Genomic DNA, 18,095 nt, shown 5'->3' with positions numbered 1-18,095 from the left:
ATGCGGAGGGCAATGACAACCGACAGGAAGGCAGCGTTCTCTCAATACCTAGGTCCCAGCCATCAAACTCAGGGATCAGGCCTGGTGGCAAGCGCCCTTCCCATTGAGCCATCTCCTGACTCTGCTTTCCCCTACTTTTACATTTCTGGCTTTAATGGTAAGCCTCCGATCAACTATGAGTTAAACCTGCATGCCCTATGAGGAAGAGCTGAAAGTTCTCCCTGGGAGCATGTGAGCAATGCCTGCTCCCCACTCTCAGCTGCCTTTTTGCCTCTGTTAAAACCCAAACAGTCGGATAAGGGCAGGTCTGCTTCTGGAAGACACACAATTCCAGACATGTGTCTGTCTTTATGCCAAAATCACTCTTCTGACTTCAGCAGTACTCCACAAATGTGCTGTTTTATTTTGCAGGTCTGCTGCAGTTAAAATTTTGAAACCAGTTTTTCATAAACATCTACCCTGCCTCCACCATTTAAAAAAAAATTGGACTTGGTGAGCCATTTGGGGGTGGAGACCTGACATTTTCTTTTTTTCTTTTATTATTTTTTAATATTCACTATACTTTTATTATTACTTTTTATTTATGTACATTGGTATTTTGCCTGCATGATGTTGGATACCCTGGAACTGGAGTTACAGACAGCTGTGAGCTGCCATGTGGGTGCTGGGAATTTGAACCCAGGCCTCTGGAAGAACAGCCAGTACTCTTAACCGGCTGAGCCATCTCTCCAGCCCCGAGACCTGACATTTTCATAAGTATTTCCGCCCATGAGTACAGTTATCTACACCCCCCCCATTTGTCTGTGCTAATTTCTCTCAACAACATGTCTAGTTTTCATTGTTTGAGTTTCAGACTCTTTTGTCGAGTGTATTCCTAAGATTTTCCAGACACTATTATAACTTACATTTTTACTTCAATTTCTGATTCCACAGTCAACATGGAAATGCAAAGGCTACATTAACATGTATCCCTCAGTGGTAGCATGTTTGCCTAGCATGCACCCTGGGTTTGATCCATAGCACCACCAAGAAAATACATCTCTGCCAAGCCATGGTGACAAGTGTCTATGATCCCAGCACTTGGGGCGGCCTGGCCAAGACCAAACTCTTTTTAGTAGATGTTCTGAATTCCCTACATTACTATCTCAAGCTTTCAGTACTGGGGACTGAACCAAAGCCTTGTGCATGCTAAGCACATGCTCTACCACTGAGGTACACCCTAGTCCTTGAATATTAATTCTTACCTTTTCCCCTATCTGTCCTATGGACCTAGCTATAAACTCATTAGATATTTAGAAAAATTGGCATCCTGAATTGAAACTAGGAAGAAGACACGAATTCACCACGGGGGGTATTATTTGCTAGGTTTTTGTTGTTTTAAAAGTGCTTTATGTATGTAAATAAACTACCCTTAAATTCAAATTGTATTTAGTTTTATCATGAATTATTAGCATGAAATTGCTGAATTTTAAATTCCTGTCTACTTGGTCACGACTTTCTTCTTGTGCTGTTTCCACGGTGAATTACACTGATTTCTTAATGTTAACTCTACCTTGCATCCCTGGCACACATCTCATTTGGTCTGTTATCTGCCCATGTAAGAGAAGGTGTGTCTTAAGTGTTCGTTGAAACTTTTCAAATCTTGTGTTGCCAGGCATGAATGTACACAGCACTCAGGAGGTCGAAGGCAAAAGGATCTTGAGTTCAAGCAACAGCTCGAGTTACATAGTGAAATGCTGTGGTGCTCACCCCCACCTCCACAAGGGTAACAAAACACACTCACGTTCCCTGGGAGTTAATGGAACTTTTTTTGTTTTTTGCCTTGGAATCAGGGCATTCATTGTTGCCCTTATGGGTGCAAAGCAGTAGGAATATGGTTTTCTTTTCCTATAAAAATATGAAATGCCACTCAGGTTACCTACCTCTTGTTTTCCTTGTGAAAGATTAGCTAAAATGTCAGTTTCTTTCATAGTTACTTAGGTGTTCGATCTGTTAAGTGAACTGAGACAATCTGTATTGCCTAGAAATTTGTCCTCTACTCAACTGTATCTATCATAAGTTGTTCACACAGTCTTACTGTTCTGCTTTAGGGGTTGTTTTACTTTGACAAAAGTCTCACCAGGTAGCCCAGGCTGTCCTCAAACTGAAGCCTCTTCTGCTTTAGCCTCACGAGTGCTGGGTTACAGGCACACACCACCACACCTGGTGTTTATTACTATTTTAATGCTGTAAAAGTGCACTGATGCCATCTTTCTGAGAAAGTAACCTGCCTTCATCTTCAGAGTCTCAACAGAGGCTTATGGATTTTCTTGAACCTCTCAAATCACAAGCTTTTGCTTTAATTTTTTTCTTTCTAGTATCATTGATTTCTGCTCTGCCTGTGCTATTTGTTTATTACTTTAAATTGATCTTTTTCTAGTTTCTTTTATTTAAGTGTATGGGTGTTCTGCCTGCATGTGTATCTGTGCTGTGCACACTGTGTACAGCGCCCATGGAGGCCAGAAGAGGTAATCAGATCCCTGGAACTGGAGTAAAGATTGTGAGCCACTGTGTGGGTGCTGGGAATTGAACCCAGGACCTCTGGAGGAGTAGTCAGCGCTCTTAACTGCTAAGCCTACTCTCCAGTCCCTTTTCTAATTTCTTAAAGTGGCAATATAGGCCGTGGAGACCTTTTTCACCGCTAACATGAGGAAACAGTGCCATAAATTTCCCTGAGCATTGCTTTAGTTATATCACAAAATACAAGAACAACATGCAAAAGCCAATTGTATTTCTATATACCAACAATGAACAAGTATAAACCCAAATCAGAAAAACAATACCATTTACAGTACTCCACAAAAATATTTAACAGAAAATGTACAGGATGGATGCTGAGACCACAAAATGCTGATGACAGAAACCAAGGGTGTAAAGACAAGCTGTTCACAGACTGGAAGAATATTGTAAGTGTGCCAAGCTCCCCTCTAATTTGTCTATTATTCAATGAAATGCTAGTCAAAACTGAGAAGTTTTGTATATATAAGCTGGTTCTAAAATTTACATGAAAAAGCAAAAGTAATACAAGTCAAAATCAACTCAGAAAAGGAAATACAAAGCTGGAAGAATTAGAGCACTGGATTAAGACTTACTACAAGTTCTGATCCTTGTGGAGTCCAAGCAGGAGTCGCCCATGGGCCCATGCCAATGTGCTTCCCCAACAAAGACGTCAAGGAAACTCTGGAAAATGAATCTCTTCAATGAACGGTGCTATAATTAGGCACCCGTCTATGTCCTCAAATTCAAACAAAAGGCGGACACCGGCAGTTTAAAAAGTTAACTGGAGACGATCATAAATCCTCATGCACTGTGTCAACCATGGAATAGTTTAGGAAACACAGAAGGAAATCTTTGCATTTCTTAGACATGACCTCAAAAAGGCACAACCCATAAAGTAACCAAACAGACCTCACCAAACTGTGTGTGCTCTGTGAGGTGTTAGAAATGAGAAGACAAGCTGCAGTTTAGACTGGGGAACACCACAAAGCACATCGGACTAAGACTGCATTCCTACATTCACATCGTAAACTCCAGTGGGGAAAAAAAAACACTTCAAAATGAACAAAGTACTTGAACAGACTTGTTACCAATAAAAGATATCCAGGTGGTAAACAAGAATCTGATTATGATATTCACCAACAGCCATCAGGAAAATGCAAATTAAAACCATGATGAAATATCTCCATACAGCCATTAGGGTGGCTAAGTAAGAAATACAGACAATACCAAATGCTGGCCAAGACTCGACAAGATTACCTTCCTGTTTATTTTCTAAGCACTGAATAAATGTGCTGACAAGTGAGTTTGATCTTGTGGTTTTAGACAGTTCTGCCTTCCAGTGTACTCAACTGTTACTAGTGAGAATACATGGAATTAACTGCACTGTGTGCACCATATTTGAATGAACCGTACATGAACTCTGCATGGGAAGAATCTTCTAGACTTGGACTACTGTGTTCACTCTTTCCTCACTGTTTAGTCTTTATTTGGACCTAAAGCAATTGGCAAAGGTTTCCACGGTTGGCTTGTCAGCTTCTCAGGCCACACAACTTAACTGTCCTGAAGAGTGGAGCTGGAGGTAATGGGAAAATACATGAGCTTACTATAGTATCTTCAAGACAACTGTGGTGTGACTGCCCATCTGCCCATGTGGCTGACCCAAACTCTATGGAAAGAGTTTCAGGAGCTCTCAGGACCAGGGCCACCCCGCACTGAGCTAAGCACTTCCTTAATGGCTAGTGGTCTTGTGGTGAAATCCTTCTCCATTTGCAAGCACAGATCACAAGGTCATCTTGAAGAGCATTCTTCCTTCCTGATCAGACCCAGCACAAGGACTTTCTCAAGCATGGCAGAGCCTGAGAGTGGTCAGGCTGAGAGACTAGAGCTGAATAGCAGAGCTGTGTCACAGGCCAGGTCTTTCCCAAAGAATGGGCAGGCTCCTTTTACAAACAGGAAGGATGTTCAAGTGCCCTTGAATGACAAGCTGACATGCTTCCCAGGGGTTGTCTGGCATCAGAACCTCTGGGTGGAACACCATCTGGCCCCAGGTGATCCTGAGTCGCTGCTGCAGACCAACATTCCATTGAAGGCCCTAGTCTTCACAATAGCCACAGCAGGCTTCAAGGTATATACTTTATTAACCTACCTCACAACACTAGAAACTAAAAGTCAACTGGATTGTAACAATCTATTTACAGAGTACTGCCTACAGACCAGGCAGTGCTGAACTTGGTTCTTCCCCAGCCACCCATCAAGCCCATCCTCCACACAGGGCTGGGAGCCCCTGACAAGCAGAGGATGTTGACATCCATCTGACCAATGGCATGTCACACAGAAGGGCACCAGCCCAACGCAGAAACAGACAGACACACATAGGACCAGTACGGCCAGGAGGACTGAGGACCTGCCTCATGGCTTCTTCAGGCTATAGACCAGGCTGCTGGGGACCCTGGTGGCTTTCAGGGGTGGTGAGTTCCAAGCAGCAGAGCTAGTGCGTTTGTGGTAGCGGGGTTTGCTCTTCTTAAAGATGTCCTCCAAGTCCAGAGGGAGAATGGTTCCGAAGAGCTCTGTAAGGTTCGGGGGGTGGTAGTACTGGTGGACGATGGCATGGCTGAGCTGGGAGCCTGAGGAAATCAGAGGCCTGGATCACTGCCTGGTGCTCTCTGGGAGCTTCCCTGATCCCTGTACTACGTACAGAGTCCATCCACCCTCTCCACACCTGCATGCCCTGCCCTACTCTAGCTGCTCCTCCGGAGGCCTCCTCCTCCTGCACATCCCCTCCCAACACCAATTTTGCTCTTATCTCCATCTTCTAGCAGCCAAACCTAAACAAAGCACACCGGGAGGAGGCTTAGGCGATAGCTTATTCTCCTCATTTTGTAGGCAGAGACTTGTCCAAGGCACATGGCAGATGAATGGCAGAGCTCAGTGTGAAGACAAGCCTGTCTCTAACTCTTAAGCCTTCTTGCCTGGCTACTCTCACCAACCTCACAGACCCTAAGAAAGAATGTGAAGGCTGAAGGAGCAGAGCTGTGGGAGTCACAGCCCTGCAAACCAGGCTGTGGAGGACCCTCAAGAATGAGGAGGGAACACACACGCAGGGCTTGCTCTGCACGGGGTACTGTTCCTGAATTACTTCACTCTCAATAATCATCTCAGTTGGGTCCTAATAATATGCCCTCTTCACAGATACAGAAACTAGTAATCCAACATCAACTACCATCAGGCGACTTTGCTGGCCACACTGGCCCCTGCTTGAGTGGTTTAGAAAAGTAAGATTCTAGTTACTACAGGGTTCATTTCAAACAAGGTCAGAGTTATGAAAGTAAGCTGTCTTCTGTCCAGTGCTGACCCACTGTGGGATTTAAGGACCCTTCTTCTGAGGTCAGCACCCTGTGCTAACCTTCAGTTCATCAGTCCTAAAGAGCACCCTAGCAGATCCTCAAACCCAGGCCAGAGACAGCATTACACCCCAGTATAAATCTGAGACCTCCAGACTCAGGGCAAATCCTGCTCTAGTACCAATGCCCCTTCTCATGACCTTTCCTAGCTCTTAGCATTCCACCCAAATCCTGCTACACTCTCAATTCTATGCTCACCCATGGGTGCTTACATGGGTCCAAGTCTCAAGAGCCCTGCTGGGTGAGGCTCTGAGGAGGGGACTCAGTCCACATCACAGAGCTACATTCAACAAGAGTAAAGGAACTCAATACCCTTCATCCTCATCCTCAGATGGGCCTTCAGGCCAGAGGACCCCTCCTACCTCTAGGTGCATGCTCAAAGCCCAACACAGGCCTCTCAGATCAATGCCGTAAGCCACTTGGCACTAGCACATCAGCCTACACACCTGCAACAGCTAAGCCACCACTTCCACATCCCACAAAGGTGAGGAAGGAGAGCGGCCCAAGCACTGGGCTCTGCTCACCTCTGGCCCAGGAAGGGATGGGCTTCCGGGGATGAGCTTCATCATCCGTAGAATCATCACTATTTAGGTCCATCCCATAGTTATCTGTGCTGATCTTGGGGTGGGATTTGGGTCCTTGTGGAGTCATTTGATATGAGGTGCAAACAGGAGACTGGAAGAAAGTCAACATGGCCGTTACTCCCTCCTCTGAATTTCTGGAGGACACTGACACTCTGGTCATCTCCACCCACTTCTCAAGAAGAAAACAGAAAAGCTTTAGGAACACTTTTTCATTTAAATAAGCCAGGCAATATAAACCACTTTGTATCATGCTAACTTTCTTCCACTTCAGCATGTCCCTCCCCTTAGAGATACTTCAAGACACACCATGACTTCAACTAGCCCTCTGGTCCTTTAACTAACTTCAACATCTTGACTTTGTGGCAGTGACAAGGTGTTCTGTAACCAATTTAAATACTCATTCATCGACAGGAACTTGTTAAATCCCAATGTGATTACCTGGGACATAGGCATCAAAAGAAAGAAATTTACATGTGTTAAGACAGATGTCTAGGGTAGGTATGGTAGTGTACTTAGAAGGCAGAGATAGCAGATCTTGGAGTTCCAGGCCAGCTAGAGCTATACCAAGGCCCTGTCTCAAAAAAAAAAAAAAAAAAAGTTTGTTTTTTTTCAAGTAACATTCTAGTTTTATAATATCAAAAAACTATGCATTATGGAAAATAGCAAAAACAGAAGTTAGGTATAGGCCTACATGCCTGTAATCCCTGGAACTGGGAGGTTAAGGATTAACATTTATAAAAATTTGTAAAAGGATTACAAATTTGAGGCCAGTCTGGGTTACAGAGCCAGACCCTGTCACCAAAAAGAAAAAGGGGAAAAACCGGAAAGGCTGGTAGTGACTCGTCCTCTCTTCAGGCTCTAACACAGCTTGAGCTTGTAAGCAAATGGAGAATGGGGGAGGCCCTCCCACCTCGGGCACAGGCCTCACCTGTACATCCACAGTCACGTTCAGGACCTTGCTGGCTGCTGCCGCCTCCTTGGCTTTCTTTGCCTGCTCCTCCTGCAGTCGCAGCTCAGCCAGGCGCTGCTGCTCTTCCTGGAACCCAGCCAACAAGGTATGTGTGTCTCCCCTCTCCTCTGGCCACACTGTTAGCCCATGTGTCAAGGCCCAGGTTCCCCAGTTCTCTCACCTCACAGCTCAGAACAGACCCCACAGGAAGCTCATGCTCCCAGCCCCCTACCTTCTTCTTCTTCTCCTCCAGTTCCCTCTGAAGTCGCTCCTTCTGTAGCCGCAGGGCTTTCTCTCTCTCCTGCATCTCCCTGAGAACCACCAAGAATCTGTCAGAGCAGCAGTGGGGCCCTAGCCCTGTTCCCATCCGGGAAAGGGAAGCTAGGCTTGGTGGGCATGCCTTTAGAGAATGGGACACCAGCTTAGAGCCAACAGCTAGACTCTCCAAAAGCAAGATTCTGAGCATGACTTTGGAGCCTAACAACACACAACCCCCCTCTTCCATGCACGTGAGGTCTCTCAGCCTCACCCTTCTCTTTTTCACAGTGGGAAGAGGAACACCTTTCCTCCAGCCCTGTCATAACCACCACATGAAACAACAGAGCACTCAGCTCGACCCACAGCGGGGAGGGGCTGGTGATGGAGCCTGACCTCAACAAGTCATTTAGCCTCCCTCTCAAACCAGTTTCCTCTGTAAGCTGATAGTTTCTATGCCGTAAGAGCTTCAAGTAAGGATTAAATAAGAAAACCTGCAGAGCATGCAGCTCAGAGCAACCTCAGAGCTACCAACCACAACGCCCCTTCACCCCTCAAAGTTAATACATCCCTCACCACCCATCCCATTCCAGACTCTTATCTCTGACTCTACCCATAAGACCAGGGATACTTAGGTGTCAATCTACATGTACCCTACACTGCCCTGAGATTCTAGCCCTCTAGCTGAAGTCCTCACTTCTCTACTAAGCCTGTACCCACCACAAAGACAGTTTCTCAGGAGCTGAGTAGGAGAAGAACAGTTGCTGGTCCTACAGGTCTGCACAATGTGGCCACAATCCTAATAAATGTCAGTGAGGGGAACACCTCACTGGGTTATCACCACCAGCAAGGGAAGCACAGGGGTCCGGGCTAAAGATGCTCAATGTCCTATACTGCACTACAAGCATCCCTCCTGCCATGATGCCTGTGGCAGCCCGATGGAGAAGTACTAGTCTGTTCTAAGATTCCCCCACCCTGCTGTGTCCACTGAAAGACAACAAAGGAGTCAGCACATTTGGTGGAAGCAGAACCAAACACGGAGTGACCCTAGTTGTTAGCCCTTGAATCTCTCCCAGCTAACATATACCCTATCTGGTGATCCACCAGCTGTAGGCATCTGGTTTGGAAGCCAAGGGAGAGCCCGCCAACCTTCAAGTGAAGATGAGAGCTGTCAAGAAGCAACGGCCATGCTGCCTCTCACTCCCCACCCAGGACAGTAAATGGCCAGTGGGCGGCCTCACCTCTTGGCCTGAAGACATTCCTGCTCCCTCTTGCGTTCCTGCTCCCTTTGCCGCTCCTGCTCTCGCTGCTCTGCCAGTCGCCTGGCCTCAGCTGCCTTGCGCCGCTCCTGCTCCTCCTCCTTCTTCCGCTGGAGCATCTCATAATGCCGCTGCTCCTCTTCCTCCTGAGATGGCAATGCATTGAAGTGCAGGACACTCAAGCCAGGTTGAGCCCACAGGGAGAAGCTAGCCAAGGGCTAAGGGGCTGTTCCTGCCCACAGCCCGGGCTCCTAAGGCACTGGCCACCACCATGACATCAGCTAGAACTGAGTCGTCAGACGCCTTGACAAGTGAAGTTTTGTAAATCATGGCCAGACTGAAAAGGCATCTGGCAACTACTGCAGCAGAACGAACAAGCAAGAGTGGAGCCTGGAGTTAGCTGTGCACAATGGGCAAGCCATCTGACCCAGTGGTCAGGTTCCCATCTGCAAAACAGGCCAAGAGCAGCAGCTGCACCTCATGGAGCTGCTGAGTTAACATGCACTAATACTTAAGAAGTACCTATCACAGCACAAATAAACCATACTGGTTAGTCCTAGAACTCCCCAATGATGGACACTTGTTCCCTACAGCAGTAAGACTGCCAGTTCCCAGGGAGAGACGGGGCCCTACTCTTCCAAGTATAAGGCTCAAGGATGGGTGGTAAGTGCAATCACCTGCAGGACATTCAGCATATACCAGGCATGGCATACTTCACATACATTAGTGAATTTTGCTCTCAACTACAACCATATCAGCAAGATCGCTGCTACGTGAGCAACCTGCTAAGAAATAGCAGCTGTGCCATGAAGGCCGACACCAGATGCACATATTTAATCCTCAAACTTTGGCATCTAGAGAAAGTCACCACCACCCAACCCTCAGGTCAGCGGGCAGTTCCAGTAGTTTCTGCTCTACAGAATGGGTGTGTCCAGCCAGTTCTCATGACATGGAGGCAGTCAGTGCCTGTCTTACCCACTTCTTCCCTGCCCCACCTGTGACCACACCTGTTGGAGCAACCTGAGCCTGCGCGCCTCCTCCTCCTGCTTCCGGCGTGCCTCCACCTCCTCCATCTTCTTGGCAGCTGCCTTCTTCTTGGCCTTCTCTGCCAGCCGCTCCTCCTTAGCCTGCAGAATCCACTCACATGTGCTCTCCGGAGCAGCCCCTCACTCAGCATGCACAGTGGGACCCAGAGCTCTATGATAGGCACCCCCATTCCACTACAAACCCTGCTTGCTGCCCAGAGCCTAGGGAAAAGGCACAAAAAGCCATACCTGCCCAAGACTGCCCATTCACAAAGGGCTGCTAGGGAAATTTAGGCCAGGCTTCCAGCATTTAACTTGCCTCAGAAGAGACTCCAGAGCTCATGTGACAGGAAGCAGGGGTATACAGGTTACCCAGTCGATGACTTGTGGAGGAGTCCAGTCCCACCCTTCAGGCTGCCAAGCCTAAAGTGCTTGGGCTCCAGCAGATAGCACCCACCTACAGTCTCGCTGCCCAGCAGCCCAGGCTCACCTTCTCTGTCTTCTCATCAATCTGAGCAAACTTCTGCTCAATCTGCTTCTTCTTTTCCTCCTTCATCTGCTCCACCCGCTCACGGGCCTGCAGCACCTTGCGGAGGCGCTCTTCACGCTTCCTGCGGGCAAAGCAGAGTTAAGGAGAGCCTGCCTAGGCTGGGGCAAGCTGGGCTGGGAGCTGGGGCACTTACAGCTTCACCTCCTCCAGCCGCCGCCGCTTGTCCTCCTCCACCTTCTGTCTGCGCAGCTGCTCAGCCTCCTCTTTCCGACGCAGGCTCTCCAGGCGCTGGCGTTCCTTCTCCTGAAGAGGGTGGGGGGCACTGGCGTGTGAGTGAGGACACCCAACCCCACAGGCTGCCTGGCAGCGTGCATCAGTTCTCAACCAGTGTGGCAGCAGATGCCTCTCAGAAAGAGATGTCCCAGCGTACCCTGTGCCCACCCTAGGCAAGCACAGGCATTCAGGAGGACCTGAATGCCTCACCAAACCCCAATTTGTAAGTAACACAAAAAGCAGCCTCAAATTAGATGTGTGTTGATTATAATTAAATAAACAGCTTGAAAAAAAAAAAGACTAAAGACTAAGAATGCAAAGAGAAAGGAAGGCAACTTACAAAGTGTCTGCTAATGTTCCATTTGGGAGGGCAGGATGAAGGAACAGTCATTTATCACTGCTATGACTTTCAATACATGCTAGGAATATGCACATGCACCACTCTTAAAAAAATAAAGTACCATGAAATGTTAACACAGTTGTACAGGCTAGTGAGCTAGATCAAGGATGGTATGTCTTTCCTTTTAGTTTCCAAATTTCTTGTGGTATGCCTGTGTTAATAACGTTTACAACAACATTAAGAGATAGCTAGCCGTAGAGCAGATCAGTGCTGGCATCACCTCCCAGGCAGACTGGCAAAGTCCACGGGGACACAGTCACAGCCACACACAGCAGCCAGTGTGGGAGGGGCTCCAAACGGTCCTTGGCCAAGGACCAGACGAGTGCTTTCCAGAACCCACAAGGGGGCTCACAACCATCTGTAACTCCAGGTCCAGAGGGTCTGATGCCCTTTCTGGCCTTCCTGGGTACCAAGCATGCAGGTAGCGCATGGTGCACAGACATACATACAGATAAAACATCCATACACGTAAAATAAAAAATATATATAAACATATTTGTGTGTGTGTGTGTGTGTGTGTGTGTGTGTGTGTGTGTGTGTGTGTAATAGAAGACATTTGCCAAAATTTTTTAAAAAGCCAATTATGTGGTGTTTATAAGAAACTTACTTCAAATGCAACAATATTTAGACAGGTTCAAAAACCTTATCTGGAAGGACAGTGGCTAACCACCAAAGGTAGCATATGACTCAACACAATTCACAAGGCATCCCCCAAAAATACTCCTAGTGATTAAGAACAGGTGTGCGGCTGCTGAGATCAGAGGAACAAAAAACATTTAAGAGAGAAATGGAAAGAAGGAGGGCATCAGGAGCTATAGAAGCCAAGCTGGGTACAGAAGGGCCTGAAAAGCGCTGGTCTTGGGGGATCCACACGGAAGAAATGGGTGACCTTTAGTAGGTCCCTGCTTCTCCAACTACCCAGACTCAGAAAGAAAAAATGGAAACCAGACATAGTGACACACACCTATAATCCCAGGATTTGGGAGGTAAAGCCAGGAAGATTAGGAGCTGAAGGCCAACCTGGGCTACTTGAGACCATGTCTTAAGCACACACACACACACACACACACACACACACACACACACACACACACACACACACGCACACACACACACACAAAACAACAACAACAAACAAACAGGAGGGTAACACTCCAACTTTCTCTCCCGCCCTACTGTACACACATGCTCTCCTTGGGAAAAAAGCATTTCAGAAACATAGGCTGGGTGGTACCCAATGTTCACCACCATCCACCTTTTTTCCTTCTATAGCCAATCAAACTCCAGCTTTCAACAAGACTGAGATACAGCCTTTCATTCTTAAGCACCAGCCAGAGTATTTTTTTCTGTTGCATTATTTGTAAATCAGTGCTTTCAGAGTCGTCGTGTTACAGAATTCACTTCTTCTCTGGCCCAGACTTCAAATGAGCTCTGGTCATCTATGTTCCCAGAACCACCCTCAAGGCCCAAGCAAAATGAGAGGAAACCACAAGCTGGAGTAGGCCCTTCTGCCTGGAGGCTTCGCCTGAGTGCTCTCCCTTCCATGTGTCCAACAAACTACTTTACACCTACCCTTGCTCTCAATGCACGCACACTCACTCTCCAAATCACCAAATCTCCTCAAGTACTCTCATTTTGTAGCTGAGAAAACTCAGGTGTCCAAGACCCAGAACACCTCAACCTTCCTAGTCTCTGGTATCTGAGCTATACCCACCAGATGCCCTCTGCAGGGACTTGGGTTCCCCAAAGCAGGAAAGGGCAACTTGCAGTGCCTCTTGGCTATGCCCATGATACCTGCAAGGCCTTAGTCAATATAGAGAAGAGGAGGAAATGAACGGCCAGTTGAGGAAGGAACGAGTCAAGCCTTCTTCACTGCCAGGCACAAAACTAACTAACTCCCTGAAGCCACAGCTGGCAAACTAGCATACTGGAGACATGCTAAGCAGGGTGGAGAAGCCTCTGTTCAGGACCCATCTGGGCAGCTGCTGAGACCCTCCCACCTGCCAAGGCATCGGCTGAAGGCAGAAGCCCTCCAGGTGTCTTCACAACGCTTCTCAGGAACTCTAAGAACAAGGGGCTGCATCAAGGTGAGAAGCAGGCAGGTGTACAGAGCTCAGCAACCCAGGACATCCTTCATGACCTGAGTAACAAGCACCCCTTTTCCAACAAAGTACTGAGCAACTGCTCTAGCTGCAGCTACACACAATCCATTCCAGAAAAAGCAGCACCCTTCTCCTCCCTAGCAATTTTGTTTGTAGTTTATGGTCAAATGCACCCTGGAATCCATCACAGAACTAGAAGGAAGTGAGCCAAAGCAGTTTTAGATTGAACGCATAATAAAGCAACCTGTGTCCTCAGCATGAACTTTTAGGGGGAAAAACCTTATTAACATCACATGCCTATGTATTTCTGGGCATACATATTGCTAAAATTTTTTTTTTTTTTTTGGTTTTTCAAGACAGGGTTTCTCTGTGTAGCTTTGCGCCTTTCCTGGAACTCACTTGGTAGCCCAGGCTGGCCTCGAACTCACAGAGATCCGCCTGGCTCTGCCTCCCGAGTGCTGGGATTAAAGGTGTGCGCCACCACCGCCCGGCCATATTGCTAAAATTATGGGATGTACAACCCACACCTGCATAGGTCAAAGTTTCCAACTGTCAATCAAAAGTTCATCAGAGCAGAAAACCATCTATACCCTGTTCCTAGCAACCAGTTCCCCTTTCTCCTGGACCCACTCAGGACCCTGCTCTTCCCTTGTAGTGTATCTACTCCGAACTTTCACTTTTAAATCCTGAACTGTTGTGGGATGTCTTTCTGTACGCTGTGAATATGTGTTGCTCTGATTGGTTGATAAATAAAGCTGCGTTGGCCTATGGCAGGGCAAGATAAGGTCAGGTGGTACATTCAAACTAAAGATGAGACAAAGAATGGTGGAGCTGGGGGAGATGCCAGCCCGCTGCCCAAGGAGCAACAAGATGCCAGCAGACCAGTAAGGCCATGGCTATGTGGCAACATATAGATTATCAGAAATGGGTTGAGTTAAGTTATAAGAGCTAGCTAGCAAGAAGCCTGACCCACAGGCCATACAGTTTGTAAGTAATATAAGCCTCTGTGTGTTTACTTAGGACCAAGCAGCTGCTAGATGTGAGTGGGGGAGATTTGTCCTGACGTGGGGCCGGGCAGGATGGGAGAAACTTCTGGCTACACTGAACCTCTGAGAAGGGCAAAAGCACCTGCCACCAAGACTGACAACCCTGCTTTGATCCCCAGAACCCACATGATGCAAGGAAAACAGACTCCAAAAAACTGTCCTCTAACTACCTTCCAAACATGTCCCATACCATGTGCTTGCATGTGCATGTACATACACATACACACACACACACACACTCTAATAATTTTAAAAGAAAATCCCACACTTTTTATATGTGTGTGTGCATCTTCAATTCTTTAAACAGATGCCAAGAAGCTAAGAAATAACTGGTCTAGACAGCAACCACCAGGCACAGGGAACAACAGGACTGTGGGCTGTGCCCAGGTCCCAGTTCTCCAAACCTCTTGCTCACAGCTAGTGATCTAGCCCAGCTCAGCTCAGCTCTGAGGTATCTGGGAAAAGAACAGCTTCTTTGGTCTTGTTTCCAGATGCCAACGACATCTGGACCCAGTCTCAGTTTAAAGCCACCAGTCCTACCCCATCACAAACCCCCATCAGGGCTACTGTTCAAGTCTATGATCCACTAAATCTCAATGGCTCTGTGGACCAGAGACGTCTGTTCTTTTCTCTGACCCTCAGGCCCCAGTGCTAGGAATGAGGAAGTAGATGGCCGTGGGAAGCACTTAAATAGCTGGGGCCTGGATAAACACTGCAGGTCACACCCTACCTGGGTCCTCCCTGTAACAGGGTAAGTTACGGCAGAGGGAAAGCTCTACAGTGGGAGGATGCAGAGTCCCAGAACAGTTGGATCCCACCAGCTACCTGGTGACTCCAGTGCCCCCCACATGCACATCTGCCTTCCTAACAATCCCACTTGCGATGTTAGTGCTTCCACAGGAGCTGTCAGCTACACAGTGACATGGATAGTTAAGAAGTAGGTTCAGCTCTGTAAAGGGACAGGAAAAGGCTTTACTTACAACAAAGCTGCACTGTGGAGAGGAAACAGAAAAACACCAAGAGTTAATACTAAGGGATGTCCTAAAGGGCAGGCCATGCACTCCTTGGGGCCTTTCACCACAACACACTACCACCTCATCTCACCCAACCCTCTCTCCCAACAAGAAAGGTGTCTTCACCTGTTCCTCCAAGTCACTCCCACCACTGGTCTGTGGACATGATGGCCAGCATTAGGTCTGCTAAGCCAATCCTCCCACTTGGTGAGCCTCGGGCTCACCAAGCAGCTGAGCTTCTGAGTCACAGCCCAGGATCCATAACGTCAGCACAGTACCACAGTATTGAGGCAACCCCTGACCAGAGGCTTTCACTGGCCTGTGATCAGTGCCAGGTCTCTGTATGCCCAGGCCCACACTACTTTGAGCAAACTAAGAGCCTTCAACCACACTGCCCCCAGTTCCAGCAAAGCAAAGCCAGGGGATAGGCTCCCTTACCTTAGGGTCCACACGGAGGGGAGTGTTGCGTTTAATGAAGGACTTCATGACACTGCTTCGGGAGGCCAAAGTAGGGGTCATGAGCATTTGGTTCTTCTGCACTGTGTGCAAGAAGGTCCGGAGGGGCCGTACCACCTGCAGACCAGGGCCAGGGTCAGCACAGAGCAGGTAGGGCAGACACCAAGCAAGGGCAAGAACCTGCATACCTTGTTGGCTGGACAGGGTGGGGAAGGGGTCTTGTTCCGGGGGGGTTGAAGCTCCTCATCCTCCAGCTGCTCCTCATCTGGTTCACTCATTGCCTGCTTGTAGCTGCGTTTCCTCCTGCCCAGGACAGGACACATCATAAAGACACCTGAGAATCCACCTCACAACCCTACTACATCCCATAAAGATCATCCTTTGCAAAAAAAAAAAATCTGGGCTCAAGCCACAGACTGAAAGAGAATGCAGACTGGCCCTTTGGTGCCCACTCAGAAAAATGGAGATAGCCAGTCAAAGGTCACAGAGCCAAAAGGATGCAGAGGGACATGATCACCCATTCCCAAGCCAGTATCTACAGAATCAAGCTGTTTCCTCTGTTTAGTCAGAGAATAGAGTTGGCACCAGCCAAGAAGCAGAATGCCTGGCCACATACCTACCCTCCCTACACAATGACCCCAGCTTGGTTCAAGGCCCTCTGGAAGGCTCAGAGCAGAACTACCTGTATACCCCTTCCCAGATGCAAACCTGACACTCTGGGGTGGTTCTGTGTGTCCATCTCTTTGGTCAAGCTTGGGTTCTGTGAAGAGAGCAATTTCAGAGGGGTTGTATGGAGGATGCCAGTGGGGTATACATGCCAGTTTTAGGGAAGGGGTCCAGCAGCAACAGTTACAGCAGGAGCAAGGCCCCCTCCTGGCAACCTCAGGGTGGCCAGCGGCAGAAACACCAACCTTAGCAGTAATTAGCCTTGAGCCCAGGGTACTGGCCCCCAAGTCAGGTCCTGTAGCCCTAATACTTGGCAACTGTGACACAAATGGCAGGAGAGTATCACCGAAGCCTCAAACTACATGCCACCCCCTCTATCCACAAAAATTATGTGCAGAAACCTTATGACAAGCTGTAAACTCTACTACTCTTCTGGCCTTCAGTTGGTACTACCATGACAGGAGAGGAAGGTTCCTTTATGGGGGCATCATACAGGGCACAGCACATCCTATTTCACATCAAGAGGAAGCACCCTTTACTCCCAAGGGTCTTTGCAACAGTTCTGGGAGCTTTCAGGCTGGCACAACTGTCCTTGACCCTTTTATAAAGAGGACACTTTGCTCAAAACCTTACAGCTACCATTTCTGCACACTAGGGAAATCATCCTCCACAGAGAAACAGGAGCCAGACTCCAAGAGTCTACTAGTAGCCTGGGAAGCCAGGCAAGGGCTCCTAACCAACTCCCAAAGTCCACAGTAATCCTGCCCTTTCTGAACTAGAAAAGTTAAAAACAAGCCAGGAGCAAGAGGCCAGGTAGACATTCAGACCCCAGTCTGTAGTTCTTCATGAATCCCTTGCAGTGGGCCTCAAGACCTTGACATGGCACCTTCATACCTTCACCTCATTCAGACACTTCCCTCCTCTTCCTAATCATCCGGCTATAATTACTCACGTGACACTCAGCAGCAGCCCCAGCCAGAAAATCATGGCTTCTTCAGGTTTAATTTATCTTTGGCCTATCAGACCAGAAAATGAGGCTCTGTATTCAAAGAGTCAGGGCCAAGCCAACTCACCTTGCTGCTCTTCAATAGCTGTTGCCTGGCCAGTGGCCACAGGCTTCGAGGTAGGCGTATTAATCACAATCTTGGTGGCACTGTGACGCTTCGAAGTACAGCCACTGTTTTTGGAGACCTACAGGAAGAACCAAGGCTTGAAGAAGCCCACGTGGATCCTGAGGCTCAGGATAGCCGTGGCACATAGCTTCACACTTGGAGCACTAAAGACTTATCTGTCTCTGTGGCCTTACCTCTGGCTCCTCCGCTGCCACCTCCGGCTCCTCCGCTGCTTCCTCAGGCTCAGCCTCCTCAGTGGGCTCCTGCTCCAGGCTGAAAGCAAAGCAGGGCACGGTGAGAACTCTAAGTCCAAGCTTTTGTTAACTCCTCAAGGTAGGGCCAATATTAAGTGACCAGACCTGGACCACAAACCAACAGTCTAGGCTGGATAGGAAGACTGCAGCCATCACCAGTGGCTTCCTGAGTAGAGAGTGATGTCAGTTTCTGAATCTTGTTTGATATCCTGTCAAGAGATCTCATTTGGGATGGGAACCTGTTCTGGTTTGGATCTTCATTGTCCTCAAAG

General features: G+C 48.0%; 1 protein-coding gene across 1 annotated transcript in view; it reads right to left on the bottom strand.

Moving 5' to 3' along the window:
* Positions 1-2,753: 2,753 nt before the first annotated feature.
* Positions 2,754-18,095, bottom strand: part of Incenp (inner centromere protein) — a 30,270-nt gene continuing 14,928 nt past the window's right edge. The window contains exons 6-18 of the mRNA XM_052763107.1: positions 17,764-17,842; positions 17,531-17,648; positions 16,500-16,551; positions 15,980-16,094; positions 15,774-15,908; positions 10,695-10,804; positions 10,502-10,622; positions 9,994-10,113; positions 8,969-9,132; positions 7,705-7,783; positions 7,452-7,559; positions 6,464-6,614; positions 2,754-5,162 (exon numbers count right to left, since the gene is read on the bottom strand). Of these exons, the coding sequence (XP_052619067.1) occupies positions 4,948-5,162; positions 6,464-6,614; positions 7,452-7,559; positions 7,705-7,783; positions 8,969-9,132; positions 9,994-10,113; positions 10,502-10,622; positions 10,695-10,804; positions 15,774-15,908; positions 15,980-16,094; positions 16,500-16,551; positions 17,531-17,648; positions 17,764-17,842 (1,567 nt within the window). The 3' untranslated portion in view covers positions 2,754-4,947. The remainder of the gene's footprint in view (positions 5,163-6,463; positions 6,615-7,451; positions 7,560-7,704; positions 7,784-8,968; positions 9,133-9,993; positions 10,114-10,501; positions 10,623-10,694; positions 10,805-15,773; positions 15,909-15,979; positions 16,095-16,499; positions 16,552-17,530; positions 17,649-17,763; positions 17,843-18,095) is intronic.

The sequence above is a fragment of the Peromyscus californicus genome, unplaced genomic scaffold, assembly GCF_007827085.1.
Source record: "Peromyscus californicus insignis strain IS unplaced genomic scaffold, ASM782708v3 Scaffold_4__1_contigs__length_199733344, whole genome shotgun sequence".
In the NCBI taxonomy this organism is placed as follows: domain Eukaryota; kingdom Metazoa; phylum Chordata; class Mammalia; order Rodentia; family Cricetidae; genus Peromyscus; species Peromyscus californicus.
The sequence above is the reverse complement of the archived record's forward strand: the minus strand, read 5'-3'. Positions and strand labels throughout refer to the sequence as shown.